The 20265-nt window shown below is 44.5% G+C and overlaps 1 protein-coding gene across 1 annotated transcript in view; it reads right to left on the bottom strand.

The window, feature by feature from the left end:
* Window positions 1–11786: 11786 nt before the first annotated feature.
* The window catches only part of LOC135548234 (membrane-associated phosphatidylinositol transfer protein 2-like), a 55565-nt gene continuing 47086 nt past the window's right edge, over window positions 11787–20265 (bottom strand). Inside the window, exons 21-26 of the mRNA XM_064977607.1 lie at window positions 20089–20205; window positions 19760–19908; window positions 19344–19493; window positions 18952–19135; window positions 18427–18555; window positions 11787–17015 (exon numbers count right to left, since the gene is read on the bottom strand). Of these exons, the coding sequence (XP_064833679.1) occupies window positions 16659–17015; window positions 18427–18555; window positions 18952–19135; window positions 19344–19493; window positions 19760–19908; window positions 20089–20205 (1086 nt within the window). The 3' untranslated portion in view covers window positions 11787–16658. The remainder of the gene's footprint in view (window positions 17016–18426; window positions 18556–18951; window positions 19136–19343; window positions 19494–19759; window positions 19909–20088; window positions 20206–20265) is intronic.

A 20265-nucleotide genomic window follows, 5' to 3' on the forward strand; every position in this document is an offset into this window, starting at 1 on the left:
GTCCTTGATCCAGACGTGTTGTTCCTGCATTCTCCATCATCTGGTGTACCAGGCAACTTGTTTGTCCTTCATTTCCCTATTCTTCCCCTCAAAGGACTTGAGATCTGGCCACTCGGATTTGAGTTGAGATGGACTACTTGTCACATGCACAAAGTTTTACTCTTTTGCAAAAACAACAAATTCAGAGGCTGAGAACTGGGCCCCAGTTTCTGTCACTAGGGTCTCGGGGACCCCATGTAATGTCATCCTCTGTAGGCTCCCCTGGGAGCTGAGCTCTTGAGAGAGCATCAGCTGTCACCAGATTCTTGCCAGGGACATACATGATCCGATAGGAGTCTGAGTCTCAGTATGCGAAGAGGTAGGTCATCCAGCACTCTTGTGCCCAGGAGTGAAATCAAAGGCTTGTGGTCTGTTCTGATCACAAAGTCCAACCCTAGCAGGTAAGTCTGGAAATGCTCACAGGTCCATGTAGCAGCAAGCGCCTCCTCAATCTGAGCGTATCTATGCTCTGTCTCTGTCATGATGTGTGAAATGAAGGCCATGGGCCTCCATTCACCTGACTTGCATTTGGGAAAACTTGCCGACGTAGTTCACCATGAAGAGTTAAATATCTGCAATGTCTTTGGGCACTGGCATCTCAGTCATGGCTTTGATTTTGCCTTTCTAAAGGTGTCCTGAAGGTGGCGTGTGGGTCTTTGTGTAGGGAGATCTGCCAGAACCCTGCTAGCGTCTAGCTTGGAGAAAACTGTTGCTCCTGACAGTTTCATCTCATCCACTGCGGGTAGGATGTGTTTTCCCTACACACATTCTCATTCAGATGTGTCATATCTACACTTTTTTCAACAGGGGTAGTGGGACACGGCAAGGCACCGACAAGGCAAAGGGTGTGGCTGAATCTTTCAACTTTGTCTTGTACTCCCCCTGCAGTTTCCCTTCTCCTGTGAACACTCTGGGATACAGTTCTCTGTTTTTCCTTTGATGATAGCAAGCTGTCCAGGCCCTGAAGCAGCAAAGCAGGCCCCAAACCATGATGCTCCCTCAACCTTACTTTAAAATTGGGATGAGGTTTTGATGTCGATGTGTTGTACCTTTTTTTCTCCACACATAGTGTTGTGTTCCTTCCAAACAACTCAACTGTAGTTCCATCTGTCCACAGAATATTTTGCCAGTAGTGCTGTGGAACATCCAGGTGAACTTTGGAAAACTTCAGACATGCAGCAATGTTTTATTTGGACAGCAGTGGCTTCTTCCGTGGTGTCCTCCCATGAACACCATTCTTGTTTAGTGTTTTATGTATCGTAGACTCATCAACAGAGATGTTTGTAAATCTTTAGCTGACACTCTAGGATTCTTCTTAACCTCATTGAGCATTCTGCTCTGTGCTTTTGCAGTCATCTCTGCAGGACGGCCACTCCTAGGGAGAGTAGCAACAGTGCTGAACTTTCTCCATTTATAGACAATTTATCTTACTGTGGACTGATGAACATCAATACTTTTAGATATACTTTTATAACTCTTTCCAGCTTTATGCAAGTCAACTATTCTTAATCTTAGGTCTCCTGAGATCTCTTTTGTTCGAGGCATGGTTTACATCAGGCAATGCTTCTTGTGAATAGCAAACTCAAATTTTGTACGTGTTTTTTATAGGACAAGGCAACTCTAACCAACATCTTCAATCTCGTCTCATTGATTGGACTCCGTGTTAGCTGACTTCTGACTCCCATTAGGTGGGTTTCACATACTTTTTCCAACCTACACTGTGAATGTTTAAATGATGTATTCAATACAGACAAGAAAAATACAATAATTTGTGTGTATTAGTTTAAGCACACTATGTTTGTCTATTATTGTGATAATAGATAAATTTGATGACCAATTTATGCAGAAATCCAGGTAATTCCAAAGCGTTCACATACTTTCTCTTGCCACTGTACATACTGCTTATAGTGGGACTTGTCTAAAGACATGAATCACCTGTTATCAGATTGCTGAGTCTGGAGCCCAGGATGTCGTTTTTGACTGAAGACTTCTCTACTTTTTTTCTTTGACCAGAAAGATTTTGAATAGACAGGATGTTTGTAAATATAGAATATTCTGGAATGGTATTGGGGTGCAGTAGATTCCTGCTGTCTCTTCCATCTCTGCATCATTGTCCATATTCATCTTGGCCTTTTTCTATTTCGCATTTTTGGCCACGTTATATACATGGTAGATGCTTCTTTCCAGGTCACCTAGTCTGACACTATGTCAACCTCAATCACATATTTTTCAGGTAATGTCATGTTGGGGTTGAGAACCTCAATGAACCACGGTGTCTTGATGCATTTCTTGGCTGCTTCTTTATGTTTATGATCAAAATGTTTCTCAATGACAAGAGGCAGGCTTTTCACAAAATACTCTTTGTCCTGGACACTCACTCCCAAAACTTGCCCATGGCAGAAATCTGGCTCGTTACCCACACCAAAATGTATGGTGCCATGTGTGCAGCTGTTCATACAGGCTGCCGTGAAACGAATAACCTCACCAGGGATCTTTGTAATTTTCTCCTCTTTAGTTGCTTTATCTGCGTTGGTGAAGGCTTTATATTCATGGCAGGGCGCTATTAAGTTCAACGTACCTGACTGTCACATTCAGGACAAAGCTAGACTTGGATCTGTAGGCATCGTGATGTCAATGAAAAGGACACGTCATGCATTATCTTAGAGTCTTATCAGTGCTTGAAGAATGGTGCCCCTCTGTTTTATAAGTTCCTTTGTCTTTTGAATAGTCTTATTGCAAGACCTTATTACTTACAAGAACTTATTACCCAATTGAATAAATTCCAATTTCTCAAAATCCAGAAGGCAATACCCAGTAATATAATTTTCATCCAAAATATCTGCATGTGCAGAGTCTATGATAACCTCCAGAGCCCACTGTTTTAGAATGCTATTAATTGACTACAGCTCCGCGTTCAACACCATAGTGTCAAAGCTCATCAATAAGCTAAGGATCCCGGGATTAAACACTTCCCTCTGCAACTGGATCCTGGACTTCCTGATGGGCCACCCCCAGGTGGCAAGGGTAGTTAACAACACATCCGCCACACTTAACCTCAACACAGGGGCCCCTCAGGGGTGGGTGCTCAGCCCCTCCTGTGCTCCCTGTTCACTCATGACTGCACGGCCAGGCACGACTCCAACACCATCATTACATTTGCAGATGACACAACAGTGGTAGGCCTGATCACCGACAACAACGAGACAGCCTATAGGGAGGAAGTCAGAGACCTGACCGGGTGGTGCCAGAACAGCAACCTCTCCCTAAACGTGATCAAGACAAAGGAGATGATTGTGGAATAGAGGAAAAAGAGGACCGAGCACGCCCCCATTCTCATCGACAGCGGTGTAGGTTGAGCAGGTTGAGAGCTTCAAGTTTCTTGGTGTCCACATCACCAACAAACTAACATGGTCCAAGCACACCAAGACAGTCGTGAAGAGGGCACGACAAAACCTAATCGCCCTCAGGAGACTGAAAAGATTTGGCATGGATCCTCAGATCCTCAAAAGGTTCTACAGCTGCACCATCGAGAGCTGATTGCATCGCTGCCTGGTATGCAACTGCTCGGCCTCTGACAGCAAGGCACTACAGAGGGTAGTGCGTACGGCCCAGTACATCACTGGGGCCAAGCTTCCTGCCACCCAGGACCTCTACACCAGGCGGTGTCAGAGGAAGGCCCTAAAAATTGTCAAAGACTCCAGCCACCCAAGTCATAGACTGTTCTCCCTGCTACCGCACGGCAAGCGGTACCGGAGTGCCAAGTCTAGGTCCAAGACTAGACTTGGACAGCATCTACCCCCAAGCCATAAGACTCCTGAACATTAAATCAAATGGCTACTCAGACTATTCGCATTGGCCCCCTCCCCTCTCCACACCACTGCCACTCTCTGTTGCCCCTCACTATCTATGCATATTCACTTTAATTAACTCAACCTACATGTACATTCTACCTCAACTAACCGGTCACTCTGTACCGGCACCCCCCTGTATATATTGTTATTTTTTACTACTGCTCTTTAATTACTTGTTACTTTTATTCTTGTCCTTATTTTTTTTAACTGCACTGTTGGTTAAGGGCTCGTAAAGAAAGCATTTCACTGTAAAGTCTACCTACACCTGTTGTATTCGGCGCATGTGACTAATACAATTTGATTTGATTTACATTATCTTTTTTCCATTCCTTCACATCCTGTGGTTTTTCAAGCTGACCAGCTGGAATTTCTTTCTTTTTAATCTAAGAGAATAGATATTCAATGTTATGTTTTAAATTCCTTGATATTTAAATTTTCAATTGTAGACTGATCTGAAATTAATATGATAAACATTTTCAAGGATAATGAAGTCAAATTAATTATAAGAGTGTAGGATAAATATGTGATAAATACCTTTGATGCACTCTGTTTGGCCATGTTGAAATTCCTTCACTTCTGATCATTGAGTGTCTTTACTTAGTAGTCAAAGTGATCGAAGTGTATTGTGCTGAAGAACAGATGTTGCAGTTAGTTTCATCCCAATAAATTGTTTATACAGTATTCTGATTCTCAGCACAGCTGCAGGGGTCCTATTGTTTTCAGAGGCATCACTTTACATTAAAGTTACTCTTGTACCTGTGTAGTAACAATGTAATGAATAAAATGTCTGAATGAAATGTTTAATTGCTAATTGGCAACCCATCACTTATGGGATTAATTGACACAAACAAACATTACAACAATTCACTATGGTAAGTTAAATGATGATTCTTCTTCCGGTATTCCCTTCACAGAACAGTGCAAACTGTCTCTAACGAGAATAGAAAGTAGTGGGAGGCCCCCAGCGGACAACTGAGCAAGAGTACTACAATGGGGGCTTGACTTGACTACCATGCAGAAAAAAACATGATAAAAGGTTGAGTGATGTCAATGACTTACATTAGAGAGCCTAGTTTGAGAAACAGACGCCTCACAAGTCCTCAACTGGCAGCTTCATTAAATAGTACCTGCAAAACACCAGTCTCAACGTCAACAGTGAAGAGGCTACTCCGGGATGCTGGCCTTCTAGGCAGAGTTGCACAGAAAAAGCCATATCTCAGACTAGCCAATAAAAGGTTAAGATACAGACACTGTAGCATAGTGTATTCAACTGAATGATTAGCTAATAAATATTTGAGAAATTCTGAATAATAAGCAGATGCTTTTACCTGATAGTAGACTACTAATGATAATATAACAACTTAAAATACCGAGCTAGGTTAAGTTAGCTGACCTTCAATTGAGGGAATTCAGCAGAGTTCTGAGACATTTTTAAAACTCATTGAAACTCTGAAAATAAATACATGGACAAATGTTACCAAACATGATAATAATAGGCCTTGGGAAAAATATGTACACCATTCGTACATTCATTATGGGGGTTGACTTGACTACCATGGGGGGCTTGACTTGACTACCAAGGGGGGCTTGACTTGACTACCAAGGGGGGCTTGACTTGACTACCAAGGGGGGCTTGACTTGACTACCAAGGGGGGACTTGACTTGACTTCCAAGGGGGTTGACTTGACTTGACTACCAAGGGGGCTTGACTTGACTACCAAGGGGGGCTTGACTTGACTACCAAGGGGGGCTTGACTTGACTACCAAGGGGGGCTTGACTTGACTACCAAGGGGGGCTTGACTTGACTACCAAGGGGGGCTTGACTTGACTACCAAGGGGGGCTTGACTTGACTTGACTACCAAGGGGGCTTGACTTGACTACCAAGGGGGGCTTGACTTGACTACCATGGGGGGCTTGACTTGACTACCAAGGGGGCTTGACTTGACTACCAAGGGGGCTTGACTTGACTACCAAGGGGGCTTGACTTGACTACCAAGGGGGCTTGACTTGACTACCAAGGGGGCTTGACTTGACTACCAAGGGGGGCTTGACTTGACTTCCAAGGGGGGCTTGACTTGACTTCCAAGGGGGGCTTGACTTGACGACCATGCAGAAAAAAATTAAGATAAGAGGTTGAGTGATGTCCATGACTTACATCAAGGGAAACTGAAGATAACTCAAATATACACCACAATAGATGAGCAGTACAAGAAAGTCAGTCAAGCTGATTTAAAAGGAACAAATGCAAACAGAATAATCTGTATTTACCTGTTCATCCTGCATATCAGGACACAAGCTGCCACGCCTGAATTTGATTGAAACCAAGAAGAGACATGTCACGTGATGCATTTTTGCTCAGGTGCTTGATAGCAATTCAAGGTGTGTACTGTTGACTATTAATCCCTCCCCAACAAGTCAAATTCAGTGTGCTAGATGTTACATACTCTGACCATATTCTTGTCCTACCCATCAGCAATTGTCCTACCCATCTTAATAATATTATCTATGTTTTCTGACCATGATAAAGCTGCGTCCAACATGACACCGAGTAGATTCGTTTTTTTTCGCGTGCTCTACATGTGTTATATTCATCAACAAATTCAACTGGGGATCAACCTACTCAGACACCATTCTTAGTTCTGTTAACCAGACCAACACCAGATGTGGAGACTGAGGTTGGAGTTAGCTGAGTAGAACAGGGTAACCAGGTCCCAAGGGGAATCCAAGGTAGGGGTGGTGAGTAAAATCCAGAGCAAGGTAGTTGGGTGGTGAGATGTGGAGCCAGAGAGGTAACTGCAATGAGAGGATAAACTGTGTCAGGCTGGGAAACAGGCACAGCAGAGTAACAGGATCTTGAATAATCCTAAATGACTAGTCTCATGAACTGACTGGGCTGAGATTACAATCTGGCAGAGTGAAGTGGCAGGACTGAGTATTTGTAGAGGTCTTGATTATGGAACGGGATGCAGCTGGTATGGGTCTGCTCTGACTCCAGCACACCTGTCTCCAACCACACAGAGAGGGAGAGAGAGTGTACAGGGTGAGTAACTGCAGGTCAAGAACACACCGGATGAACACCAGAGGGCGTAGCAGGAGCAGATGTGACAAGTTCACTACTCAGTACATCTGTTAGCTCATTACATTCTGATGCTGCGCTATACATTGTAGAGTCATCAGCATACATGACCACTCCTGCTTTGTTCATTACTGAATACAAATCATTAGTACAGATAGAGTAGAGAAGTGGGTCTAGGCAACTTCCTTGAGGAACACCACAGTGTATATCTTAAATGTTTGAAAAGCTACCATCAAAGAACACTTTTTGCCTTCTCCTGGATAGATAGTTTTCTATCCAGGATAGAATTGCAGACTTAAAACCATAACATTTGAGTTTACCAAGTAACAGTTCATGATCAATTACATCAAAAGCAGCACTTAAATCTAGCAACACTGCACCATCTTACTTCCTGTCATCCATACTCTTTAACCAATCATCTGTGTTACGGTTCTCGTCTGTCGAAGGAGAAGCGGACCAAAATGCAGCATGGTGGTTATTCATGTTCTTTAATGAAAGGGAACTCGATGTGAAATAACTAACAATACAAAACAACAAACGGAACGTGGAAACCTATACAGCCTATCTGGTGAACAACAAACACAGAGACAGGAACAATCACCCACGAAACACTCAAAGAATATGGCTGCCTAAATATGGTTCCCAATCAGAGACGACGATAAACACCTGCCTCTGATTGAGAACCACTCCAGACAGCCATAGACTATGCTCGATACCCCCACTAAACCACAAACCCAATACCTAACAAAACCCCAAGACAAAACACACCACAATAAACCCATGTCACACCCTGGCCTGACCAAATAAAGACAAACACAATATACTTCGACCAGGGTGTGACAGAACCCCCCACCCCCCTAAGGTGCGGACTCCCGGACGCACATCAAAACAATAGGGGAGGGTCCGGGTGGGCGTCTGTCCATGGTGGCGGCTCCGGCGCGGGACGTGGACCCCACTCTATCAATGTCTTAGTCCCTCCTCCTCGCGTCCTAGGATAGCCCACCCTCGCCGCCGACCATGGCCTAGTAGTCCTCACCCAGAACCCCACTGGACTGAGGGGCAGCTCGGGACTGAGGGGCAGCTCGGGACTGAGGGGCAGCTCGGGACTGAGGGGCAGCTCGGGACTGAGGGGTAGCTCGGGACTGAGGGGAAGCTCAGCATTGAGGGGAAGCTCAGCACTGAGGGGAAGCCCAACACTGAGAAGAAGCCCAGCACTGAGAAGAAGCTTAGGCAGGTAGTTGAATCCGGCAGATCCTGGCTGACTGGCGGTTCTGACAGATCCTGGCTGACTGGCGGATCTGGAAGAGTCTGGCTGACTGGCAGATCTGGAAGAGTCTGGTTGACTGGCAGATCTGGAAGAGTCTGGCTGACTGGCGGATCCTGGCAGACTGACGTATCTGGCTGCTCCATGCTGACTGGCGGCTCTGGCTGCTCCATGCTGACTGGCGGCTCTGGCTGCTCCATGTAGACTGACAGCTCTGGCGGCTTCTTGCAGACTGGCAGCTCCTTGCAGACTGGCAGCTCCTTGCAGACTGGCAGCTCCTTGCAGACTGGCAGCTCCTTGCAGACTGACAGCTCTGGCTGCTCCATGCAGACTGACAGCTCTGGCTGCTCCATGCAGACTGGCAGCTCTGGCTGCTCCATGCAGACTGGCAGCTCTGGCTGCTCCATGCAGACTGGCAGCTCTGGCTGCTCCATGCAGACTGGCAGCTCTGGCTGCTCCATGCAGACTGGCAGCTCTGGCTGCTCCATGCAGACTGGCAGCTCTGGCTGCTCCATGCAGGCTGGCAGCTCTGGCTGCTCCATGCAGGCTGGCAGCTCTGGCTGCGCTGAACAGGCAGGAGACTCCAGCAGCGCTGTAGAGGAGGAAGGCTCTGGCAGCGCTGAACAGGCGGGAGACTCAAGCAGCGCAGGAGAGGAGGAAGGCTCCGGCAGCGCTGGAGAGGCGAGGCGCACTGTAGGTCTGATGCGTGGTGCTGGCACTGGTTGTACTGGGACGAGGACACGCACAGGAAGCCTGGTGCGGGGAGCTGGCACCCATCGGAATGCTGGTGCGTGGAGGTGGTACTGGGTAGACCGGACCGTGCAGGCGCACTGGAGCTCTTGAGCACCGAGCCTGCCCAACCTTACCCGGTTGAATACTCCCGGTCGCTCTGCCAGTGCGGCGAGGTGGAATAGCCCGCACTGGGCTATGTAGGCGAACCAGGGACACCGTGCGCAAGGCTGGTGCCATGTAAGCCGGCCCAAAGAGACGCACTGGGGACCAGATGCGTAGAGCCGGCTTCATGGCATTTGGCTCGACGCTCAATCTAGCCCGGCCGATACGCGGAGCTGGAATATACCGCACCGGGCTATGCACTCGCACTGGAGACACCGTGCGCACCACAGCATAACACGGTGCCTGCCCGGTCTCACTAGCCCCCCGGTAACCACAGGAAGTTGGCGTAGGTCTCCTACCTAGCGTCGCCATACTCCCTGTGAGCCTCCCCCAAGAAATTTTTGGGGCTGACTCTCAGGCCTCCATCCGCGTCGCCGTGCTGCCTCCTCATACCAGCGCCTCTCAGCTTTCACCGCCTCCAGTTCTTCTTTGGGGCGGCGATATTCTCCAGGCTGAGCCCAGGGTCCTTCTCCGTCCAATTCGTCCTCCCATGTCCATTCCTCTCTTTGTTGCTCCTGCTGTTGCTGTTGCCTGTTACCACGCCGCTTGGTCCTGTTGTGGTGGGTGATTCTGTAACGGTTCTCGTCTGTCGAAGGAGAAGCGGACCAAAATGCAGCGTGGTGGTTATTCATGTTCTTTAATGAAAGGGAACTCGACATTTTTATTTTTATTTTTTTTATTTCACCTTTATTTAACCAGGTAGGCTAGTTGAGAACAAGTTCTCATTTACAACTGCGACCTGGCCAAGATAAAGCATAGCAGTGTGAACAGACAACACAGAGTTACACATGGAGTAAACAATTAACAAGTCAATAACACAGTAGAAAAAAAAGGGGAGTCTATATACAATGTGTGAAAAAGGCATGAGGAGGTAGGCGAATAATTACAATATTGCAGATTAACACTGGAGTGATAAATGATCAGATGATCATGTACAGGTAGAGATATTGGTGTGCAAAAGAGCAGAAAAGTAAATAAATAAAAACTGTGGGGATGAGGTAGGTGAAAATGGGTGGGCTATTTACCAATAGATTTTGTACAGCTGCAGCGATCGGTTAGCTGCTCAGATAGCTGATGTTTGAAGTTGGTGAGGGAGATAAAGGTCTCCAACTTCAGCGATTTTTGCAATTCGTTCCAGTCACAGGCAGCAGAGTACTAGCAAAGTATTATTTGTACATGTAGTGTTTTGCAGAGTACTCGAACGACATGAAATAACTAACAATACAAAACGACAAACGGAACGTGGAAACCTATACAGCCTAGCTGGTGAACAACAAACACAGAGACAGGAACAATCACCCACGAAACACTCAAAGAATATGGCTGCCTAAATATGGTTCCCAATCAGAGACAACGATAAACACCTGCCTCTGATTGAGAACCACTCCAGACAGCCATAGACTATGCTAGATACCCCCACTAAACCACAAACCCAATACCTAACAAAACCCCAAGACAAAACACACCACAATAAACCCATGTCACACCCTGGCCTGACCAAATAAAGACAAACACAATATACTTCGACCAGGGCGTGACACATCTGTCATTTGTGCTAAGGCCGTACTCGTAGAATGCTCTTCTTTGTATGCATGCTGGAAACCCGTTATCAGACCATTACATGAGAAATAATCCTTGATTTGTACAGATGCTATTTTTTTTCAATAATTTACTTAACACAGTCAGCTAGCTTATATGATGATTATTAGGACCAGTGAATGTAGCTTTTTATCCATAGGTAGTGGAATAACCTTTGACTCTTTCCAGACTTCTGGGCACACATCAAGCACTCATTATGGTATCTTTAAAGCTATTTTTTTATTTGTCTTTTTATTTGTATTTTTTTTCTAGTTAAGTATATTATTTATATTGCTTTGTGTTGTCTTGTTTGTGTGTGTGTGTGTGTGTAAAACTTAATAAACAGAGTTTTTAAAAAAAGGGGGAAAAAACATGTGAGAGATTGGGGTAGATATTTGGTTAGGTGGAACTCTAAGCACTTTGGCATTGTGTTGTCTGCCATCACCAGCCTCTCTCTCCAGCTTCCTCCCCAGGGCTGGTTCCATCCCCTACTACCATCGTGGCCTTGAGCAAGACATTTTACCCCTAAACTGCTACCAGGGTAATGCTGTAAGGCTGCTCCCAGCCTGTTGCCTGGTACTGTGACAGTAGAAATATCAACTTTAATGTTTGTATTTAGTTAGAAAACTACTTATTAATGATGTTGAATAAATGTGTTTTGATGTTTATGAATAATACTGCAACACTATAAAGGTGTTATGACTGTTTCATAAAGGTGTTCTGTAGGCCTATACAACAAAGTTATGACAGCTTTGTAGCTTAAATGTAGCTATTTTTTTTAAATAAAAGTTTTGTGACATGATGTATACATGTTTTTGTAGTATACAGTAGTTGCATAAGTAGATTGTAATACGAGTGTAGGTACTCACATGTTTTCTCTGGAATGATGGTAACTAAATCTGGATCTGGGTGTGATTTGTTGCCTCTGCTGTGTCTGTTTCTCTATGTCAATATTATTGTTGGTCCTCCAATTAATACAATAGAATGATCATCATAAACAAAACACTACATGTACAAATAATACTTTGCTATAAAATGATCCCACATAAACCATAAAATCTACAAGGAGAGAGTGCTGTTTTCCAATTGTATTTATTCCACAGTACAGAGACAATGATACAGCGAGCTCTCACCCTCGAAGGTTCAAAGTGAGCTATGAACCAGAGGAGAGAGAGAGCGAACAGTGAGGGATCTGCATACAGATCTGCTGTTGGAGGTGTTTCAAATATGTGTCACTTCAAGTACATAAGTATACGTCTTACGGCCTTGCCTAATAATGCTGATGATGATGTTTTGTTTTTCTGTAAAAGAAAACCATGATAAACTGTCAAATATAAAAACTATCTGAAACCATTTGAAATTCAGACCTGCTACAAAGGGAAATGGATGAGATTGTAAGAGGTACAGAACACTATTTCATTTATGTACATGCCTTCAAATTCAAATATGCATTATATGACTACTATTCTACATTTATGTCCAATAAACTGCATATAATCAAAATATAATTAAATTATTGCCACCTCAAACAGTATATGTTACCCCTATATAGCTATATATTTAGAGTGATAGTATATGCCATTACTGTATTGTACTAATACTGTACAAAACATTCCCAATCTGTTAATGGATATAATCATGTTAAGCTTGTGTACATTTTATATTATTAATATTTGAGTAAATTACATACATTTGATGTATGTACTGTATTGTAGCTAAATATATTGGTCCCACTTTACAGCATATTAAGTATTCAGAAATCTATGTATTTAATTGGTAGCTACATAAGCAGGTACAGTGTAAGTACACATTGTTAGCCTGAAATGCAGTCTGTTTGTGCTAATATTACACTCCTTAGTAAAAAGCATTAACTGACCCCCCTCCCCCCAAAAAAGGTTTACATTACTCCTTGCCATGCCAACCATAAAAAAATGTTGTCATGACAAGGAGTGGAATGCTAGTACAGAACAGACGGAACACATTGTTATATAGTTCTCCTTGTACCTGTAACTCTACACGGTGTAGAACTATTAATAAGATTTCAGCCCCATACAGTAGAACATGTCCTGTACATTGTGTACACTGACCTCTAATAGGAGTACATGCAAGACTGCTACTAAAGTGGCAATAATTGTAATATTCTCAAATATAAACGTTTTTTCTGACATACATTTCTATTTCAAGACATACTGTACGGTTAAGTGGTTAACATAACTGATATATACATACTGTATACAGTATTGAAGGCTAACTCAGTCTGAATGATGAACACCACCTAATACAATTCAAATAGCGGATGGAGTTTCACGTTCACATGTTCACATTCAACCACTTCTTCATTCTGACTAAAAAAATCTACCTTCACACACGATAGGAAGCAATACAGTATTCTGTCAAAGACTTTGTAAAATGGTCCGGTTTGAAAAATAGTTTTGTTTGCACTATAAAATCGTAACAGTTAACCTTTGTAAAGGGACAGTAGAAGTGTGAAGGGGCGGGACAGTAGAACGAGATGTTGTCTATGTTGTCTATGCTCGTGCATGTTAGATACAATATATAGATTGTCTCTGCTGTGGTCTCTGACTGTCTGTGTCTGCTTGTGGTTCTGCGACTGGAACAATAATAATATTGCACTGGCTAAGAAAACAAACACCTTCCACTGACTGTTGGTCCTCCTATTCACAACTAGATCATCATCATAAACAAAGCGCTATTCACCTGAAAGATCCATCATATTAAGTAACCACATGAGTTATGTAAATAAATACCTCTCAACCATTATATTCCTACATATACAGTATCACCTTATCTACACTGACTGACAGACATCCATGGATCCTGTACAGGCTGGGCTCTCCAGCTCTGTAGCAGGAGGACATTCCACGAGCTCATCATCACCAACCCACAGGCCAGAGGGGGACAGTATGGCTGTATCTAAAACCTCACAGTGCCTTCCAGCCAATCAGCTACAGCTCTAGTCTACATCCTTAGTTAAAATCGTAGTTCACTGCAGAACCAAATTCCAACCGTTTTTTTTTTTTAAAGACCTCAAAAGTGGCCTTAGGTAACTAGAACTACCATACACAACAAATGGACTTGACATTATACTAGATTATTATTTTTTTGGTCTGATCAATGTCTGACAAAAACTATTGCTTTAATCACATGAACAATCCTCACCTAAACCAATCAGCATTCAGTATTAGACCCACCCGTTGTATAACAGATAGCAATAAATCAAACCTTCCATTTAGGTTGACAATACAAGGGTGTTTTATTGCCACATACAAAGGGAGGCAGGTAGTTTAGTGATTAGAGTGTTGGGCCAGTAAACAAAAGGATGCTGGATTGAATCCCTGAGCGGACAAGGTAAGAATCTGTCTTTGTGCCCCTGAGCAAGGTAGTTAACCCACTGTTCCCCGGGTGCTGAAGACATGGATGTCAATTATGGCAGCCTTTCGCACCTCTCTGATTCAGAGGAGTTGGGATAATGTGGAAGCTATGTTCAGTTGGACAACTGACTAGGTATCCCTACATCCCACCACATTGGTCAAATTAGTTGTTTTATAAGGGATTTTTTTCACTCTGTCAGCCAGGGTTATTAAAACCAGCAAACTTTCAGTTACTGGTCCAATACTCTAACAGCTTGGCTACCTGCCACCCTACTGTAGATGACAATAGTGTCCCTAGAATCAAAGCAACATGCTGGAGCTTACAAGCGCTCAAGTCATAAGTGAATCCATAACCACATCCTATATCAGCAATTATGTCCTTTACTTAGATATGGACAATATGTTGGATTAAAACATATCTACAAATTCATAGATCTAATCTGATTTACATCTGTAAAATACAGTATATAACAGCACAGCCTTTTAGTTAAAGCCATGCCGCCATGATCTCAATGCAACAAGCTCCAACTCATTTCACCATACACAGCACAAAGGAAAGGTTGGATACAGCCTGGTACATTATCTTTCCACACCTAACCAACAACTGTCTTGTTCTTGGCACATTTACTTACATTATTAAGTAATCCTGACATTTAAAAAATGTACACGAGTGTAAGTACTGTAGCACACAAACCCTGCAATAATGAATAGGTATTATATCATGCACTACAAAGGTAACAATATGTAGCTACATGAGATGGTAACTAGATTCTCCGCCATAAACTAGTGCTAAGAACAACAAGGTTGAACAGGTTGAGATACTGCAGCCGTTAAGAGAGAGATTGCTGTTTTGGCCCTGCGTTGGCTTTGTGTGATTAGTAATGGGACTATATATTTGAAGTGTAGGATAAAGGAACACTCTCTCATATCAATGTCAATATCTAACCAGTAGGAGCCAGACAACAGGGCAGTATGATAGAAAAGGGTGCAACCCTACTACTGCTTCTCTGTTAGGTGTTCATCTTTCATTTTGTGTCCAGGTTGCCATAGATTTAGTCAAAGTATCAGTAACACATTATTCTATAGTCCTATGACAGCTGGTATTTGCTAAGGAATAACATTGTATATTCTCTGGTACTTCAGATAATTAATCACAGTTGGAAACAACTTGGTATCAGCAGGCGTCTATCATGAGGTATTACTACCAGGTAAACTAAAACAGGATAGGGGAACTATAAAATAAAGTGTAATCAAAGCATGTCTTTATCCAGACTGAAATGTAGTAATGTCTAATGAATAGCATTCATCCCATCCCTCAAGAATGAAAGAGCTCAGACTCCTCAGAGTATCATAGTCAAGTCCAGTGGTCACTGAATTGTGTGTAATGACAAACGTTGAGCGCTAGGGGGCGCCGCATGATGGACTGATGACTACCAACAGCATCATGCTTATGGAAAACAGAGTGGGAGAGTGCCCACCACTGGTGGCTCAAAGGTATTGCAAGCAAATGGTCTGGTAAAGGGATTGTTGCTGTTATCTGTCTGAGGAAATGTGTCACTAATGTCTTCTGTTATATCAAAGCCAATCCTTGTTAAGCTCAGTCCTGGGTTCCTTCAGAGTCTGACTCATAAACATGTCGTTGGTGTTTAAGGCCTGGGACAGCCCACAGGTCAAACTGAGATACATGGTACTGGTACTGCAGCTACTCTGTTATTGACTTAAAAGGACTGGAGTGGAGCCAACGTTGACAGTACAAATCACTGTGTAGTACCACACTGGAAACAGTAGAGAAAAATAGAGACGAGAGGGAAATTCTACACCTCATCCATAACCTTGCCCCTCCCTCCCTTTTGCCTTGCATCTCTCTCTGTATCTACCCTCTTTCCATGTATCCTTCTCCCTCTTTCTTCTCCTCTTCCCTCAATCTTTCTTCAGGGAAATGGTGCTTCTTTGTTGACAGTATCTCAGTGAAGATAAAGGGATCAAATCAGAGGTGAAGTTGTTGGCTTGTTGCCATGGCTACAAACTGACCACCCTGACCTCCAGGTCACCATTGACACTTCTTTTGGTGGCTCCACTGTCTGGGCCTGTCCTGAGCTGGGGTGGTTGTGAATTCCCATTGTCCTTTAGATGCAGAGAGTAAATTCAACCATTCCTCGGACCAGGGTGGGCCTTCCAGGCCCCAAGGGGGCAACGATTAAGGCTTACGATAGTTTGTTTAAATGTTTCGTTTTTCCTTACAGTTCTTTTCGTGGCCAAGATAGGTAATATAAAAGTCTTGACTGTGAGACTCTCATGATAAGGTAGAAACGTCTTTAGAAAATGTACATAAAAGTTAGAGCAACACCCATCTTTCTGGCTTTATATCCACTTCCCCAGAGACCCTCTCTTCCATCCCTCTGTTAACCCTATTCCTCCCCTCTTTCATCACATAATTTTCTTTTTCTCTCTCTCTCACCATATTTCCTCCTCTCTCCATCTCTCTCTCAGGGCCAGTCCAGAGATGGTGCTCATGTCCAGTCAGGCAGGGTCCCCTCCCCCTGTAGCCCAGTCTGGTGAGCCCTACTTAGGGCTGAGTAACCCTCCTGACTCCTCCTTGGTGCTCCCGGTGCGACCCCAACACCCAGCTGCTATACTCATACTCCTCTGGGTCCCCGCTGCTTTCTCCCTCTCCACCTCGCATTGGCTCAGCGTGCGTTCCGTACGTCCTGGTTGGCCAGAGGAGCTAGAAACCCCCCCCCCAGTTGGGTTGATTGAGCGCAGGATGTGGTTGCGCTTGCGGAGGTAGTCCCCCCCGGCTGCGCCCAGTCCAAAGCTGCCCTTACGGAGGACGATACGGGCACTGGCGGTCTTGGCAGGACGAGACCTCTGACTGTACTCCAGCTGGGAGAGATGAGACGCATAGCCATCTGGGATGAACTGAGAGAGATCAGATAGACAGAAGGGGAAGGAATGGATGAGAGATCAGATAGACAGAAGGGGAAGGAATGGATGAGAGATCAGATAGACAGAAGGGGAAGGAATGGATGAGAGATCAGATAGACAGAAGGGGAAGGAATGGATGAGAGATCAGATAGACAGAAGGGGAAGGAATGGATGAGAGATCAGATAGACAGAAGGGGAAGGAATGGATGAGAGATCAGATAGACAGAAGGGGAAGGAATGGATGAGAGATCAGATCAATCACTTTATGTATCTACTAAACTATCCAGCTATAGGGATACATTTATGCATTCTATTTATTCATAAGGGAAGTTGGAAGATGACTGTTTATACACTTGCACTTATTATGTCCTGTTCATCCAGTTTTGCCTTTTGCCTCCAGCACCTTAACTAATCAGCTCTGGGTGTGTTTTAGATTCAGCACCTTAACTAATCAGCTCTGGGTGTGTTTTAGATTCAGCACCTTAACTAATCAGCTCTGGGTGTGTTTTAGATTCAGCACCTTAACTAATCACCTCTGGGTGTGTTTTAGATTCAGCACCTTAACTAATCAGCTCTGGGTGTGTTTTAGATTCAGCACCTTAACTAATCAGCTCTGGGTATGTGGTAGATTCAGCACCTTAACTAATCAGCCCTGGGTGTGTGGTAGATTCAGCACCTTAACTAATCAGCTCTGGGTGTGTTGTAGATTCAGCACCTTAACTAATCAGCTCTGGGTATGTGGTAGATTCAGCACCTTAACTAATCAGCCCTGGGTGTGTGGTAGATTCAGCACCTTAACTAATCAGCTCTGGGTGTGTTTTAGATTCAGCACCTTAACTAATCAGCTCTGGGTTTGTGGTAGATTCAGCACCTTAACTCATCAGCTCTGGGTGTGTGGTAGATTCAGCACCTTAACTCATCAGCTCTGGGTGTGTGGTAGATTCAGCACCTTAACTAATCAGCTCTGGGTGTGTGGTAGATTCAGCACCTTAACTAATCAGCTCTGGGTGTGTGGTAGATTCAGCACCTTAACTAATCAGCTCTGGGTGTGTGGTAGATTCAGCACCTTAACTAATCAGCTCTGGGTGTGTGGTAGATTCAGCACCTTAACTAATCAGCTCTGGGTGTGTGGTAGATTCAGCACCTTAACTCATCAGCTCTGGGTGTGTGGTAGATTCAGCACCTTAACTAATCAGCTCTGGGTGTGTGGTAGATTCAGCACCTTAACTAATCAGCTCTGGGTGTGTGGTAGATTCAGCACCTTAACTAATCAGCTCTGGGTGTGTGGTAGATTCAGCACCTTAACTCATCAGCTCTGGGTGTGTGGTAGATTCTGCCTATTATACACTTGAATGTATGACTTATTTTTAGGGGACAGTGTATTTTCTAAGAGCTAGTTAAGTACCTGACACTGGCTGGACATCTTCTTGGTGGGCCGCCCCACTATGTAGATGTGTGACGGGGGCAGGCCTATTGAGGAGTACACTGAAATGTCCTTAGTAGAGCCGTAAGCAGCAAAGATCTTCATATGGGTCTACACACACACACACACACACACACACACACACACACACACACACACACACACACACACACACACACACACACACACACACACACACACACACACACACACACACACACACACACACACACACACAGACAGACAGACAGACAGACAGACAGACAGACAGACAGACAGACAGACAGACAGACAGACAGACAGACAGACAGACAGACAAACAAATGGACAGTTAAAAACACTACATCAGTAGGGATAGTTTTGTTGTTTCTATCACATTGTATTTTGACAGTAGAAACCTACCTCGCCTAGTCCCCTCACCCTGAACAACCCACTTACCCTTCCTCACACCCAGTGTTGCCCGAACCCCTTACCCCTACACCCTCATCTCTGCCCCCGTTACTGTACCTCACAGATGAGGGCCTTGAGGAAGTTGGCCTTGTGTCTGAGGGGGTCGTGGACCAGGCCGTCACAGAAGGACACGATGCCATGAGGGAAGTTATGTTGAGACAGCCAGGCCACCACACGCTGCTTCTGCATGTCTGGACGACCTGTCACATACACTATCAGATAGCCCAGGTCCTGCCAGTGTCTGGGGGAGGGAGGGAGGGAGACGAGGATGTGGGTGAACAAGTAGAAGCCCAAAGGGTTGGGTGTCTTGTCTATTCATTTATTAATTTGATGATTGCCAGGGACTATTGACAACTTGTATGTCAACATTAGCTAGTGTGACTCCTGGGCAGAAACATATAGCTACAACCACATTAAATAAAACTCAATAAAACTGATCATGTTCCTACCTGACCACATCTACAGCTCCAGCTCTGACCTTGGGGTCACTTCCCATGATGGACACACTGGCAGCAAACGAGCCGTCAATACTGAACACTACAAACTCTGTTCCCCGCGGCAACACCGTCAGGTAGCTGTCCGCAAATGTATGGTCACCCCTAAGAGAGTGGGGAAGGGAGGGGGCGAGAGAGAGAGAGAGGGAGGAAGGGAGGGGTCGAGAGAGAGAGAGAGAGAGGGAGGAAGGGAGGGGGTGAGAGAGAGAGAGAGAGAGGGAGGAAGGGAACGGGAGGCCAAAAAAGAGAGAGAGAGAGAGGAGGAGAGGTGCAGGAAAGAGGAATTGTAAAAAATACACTTAATTCAAAGCTTGTTTTAATACTCAAAAACACCATGAAAATCAGCTAATCAGATTAATCCTGTAACCTACCTGACAACCAGTTTGACAGGATAAACTCCAATGCCCAGCCTCTTGCTCTCTGGGATGACATAGGAGATGCGTCCGCTGCTATTGGTCAGCTCGGTGTCAAAGTACATCCACTCTCCTGAGGGGGGCTGGGTCATGATGTGGATGTCAATCTGGAGGAGGAGCAAGAGGAGGTTACGGATTACACGCCCATATGTTGCATTGACAGAAATAAATTATTTATGCAAACAAAAATTGAGTTGCATGGAAGTATCTCAAGTTAGGGTTTGGCTCTATCCCAGTGTCTTGCAATCAGTGGCAGAACTCAAGTTTGTCCCAATGTGATGCTTTACCTTCTCCCCAGTGAGAGTGACCATGTCCAGAGGTCCGTACATGAAGCGTCCCATCACCAGCTGTGTTCCATCCTCAGTAAACACAGCATCATTCACACGGTGGTTGGCCGTAACGTTCTACACACACACACACACACACACACACACACACACACACACACACACACACACACACAC

Source organism: Oncorhynchus masou, chromosome 11, assembly GCF_036934945.1.
Source record: "Oncorhynchus masou masou isolate Uvic2021 chromosome 11, UVic_Omas_1.1, whole genome shotgun sequence".
Taxonomy (NCBI): domain Eukaryota; kingdom Metazoa; phylum Chordata; class Actinopteri; order Salmoniformes; family Salmonidae; genus Oncorhynchus; species Oncorhynchus masou.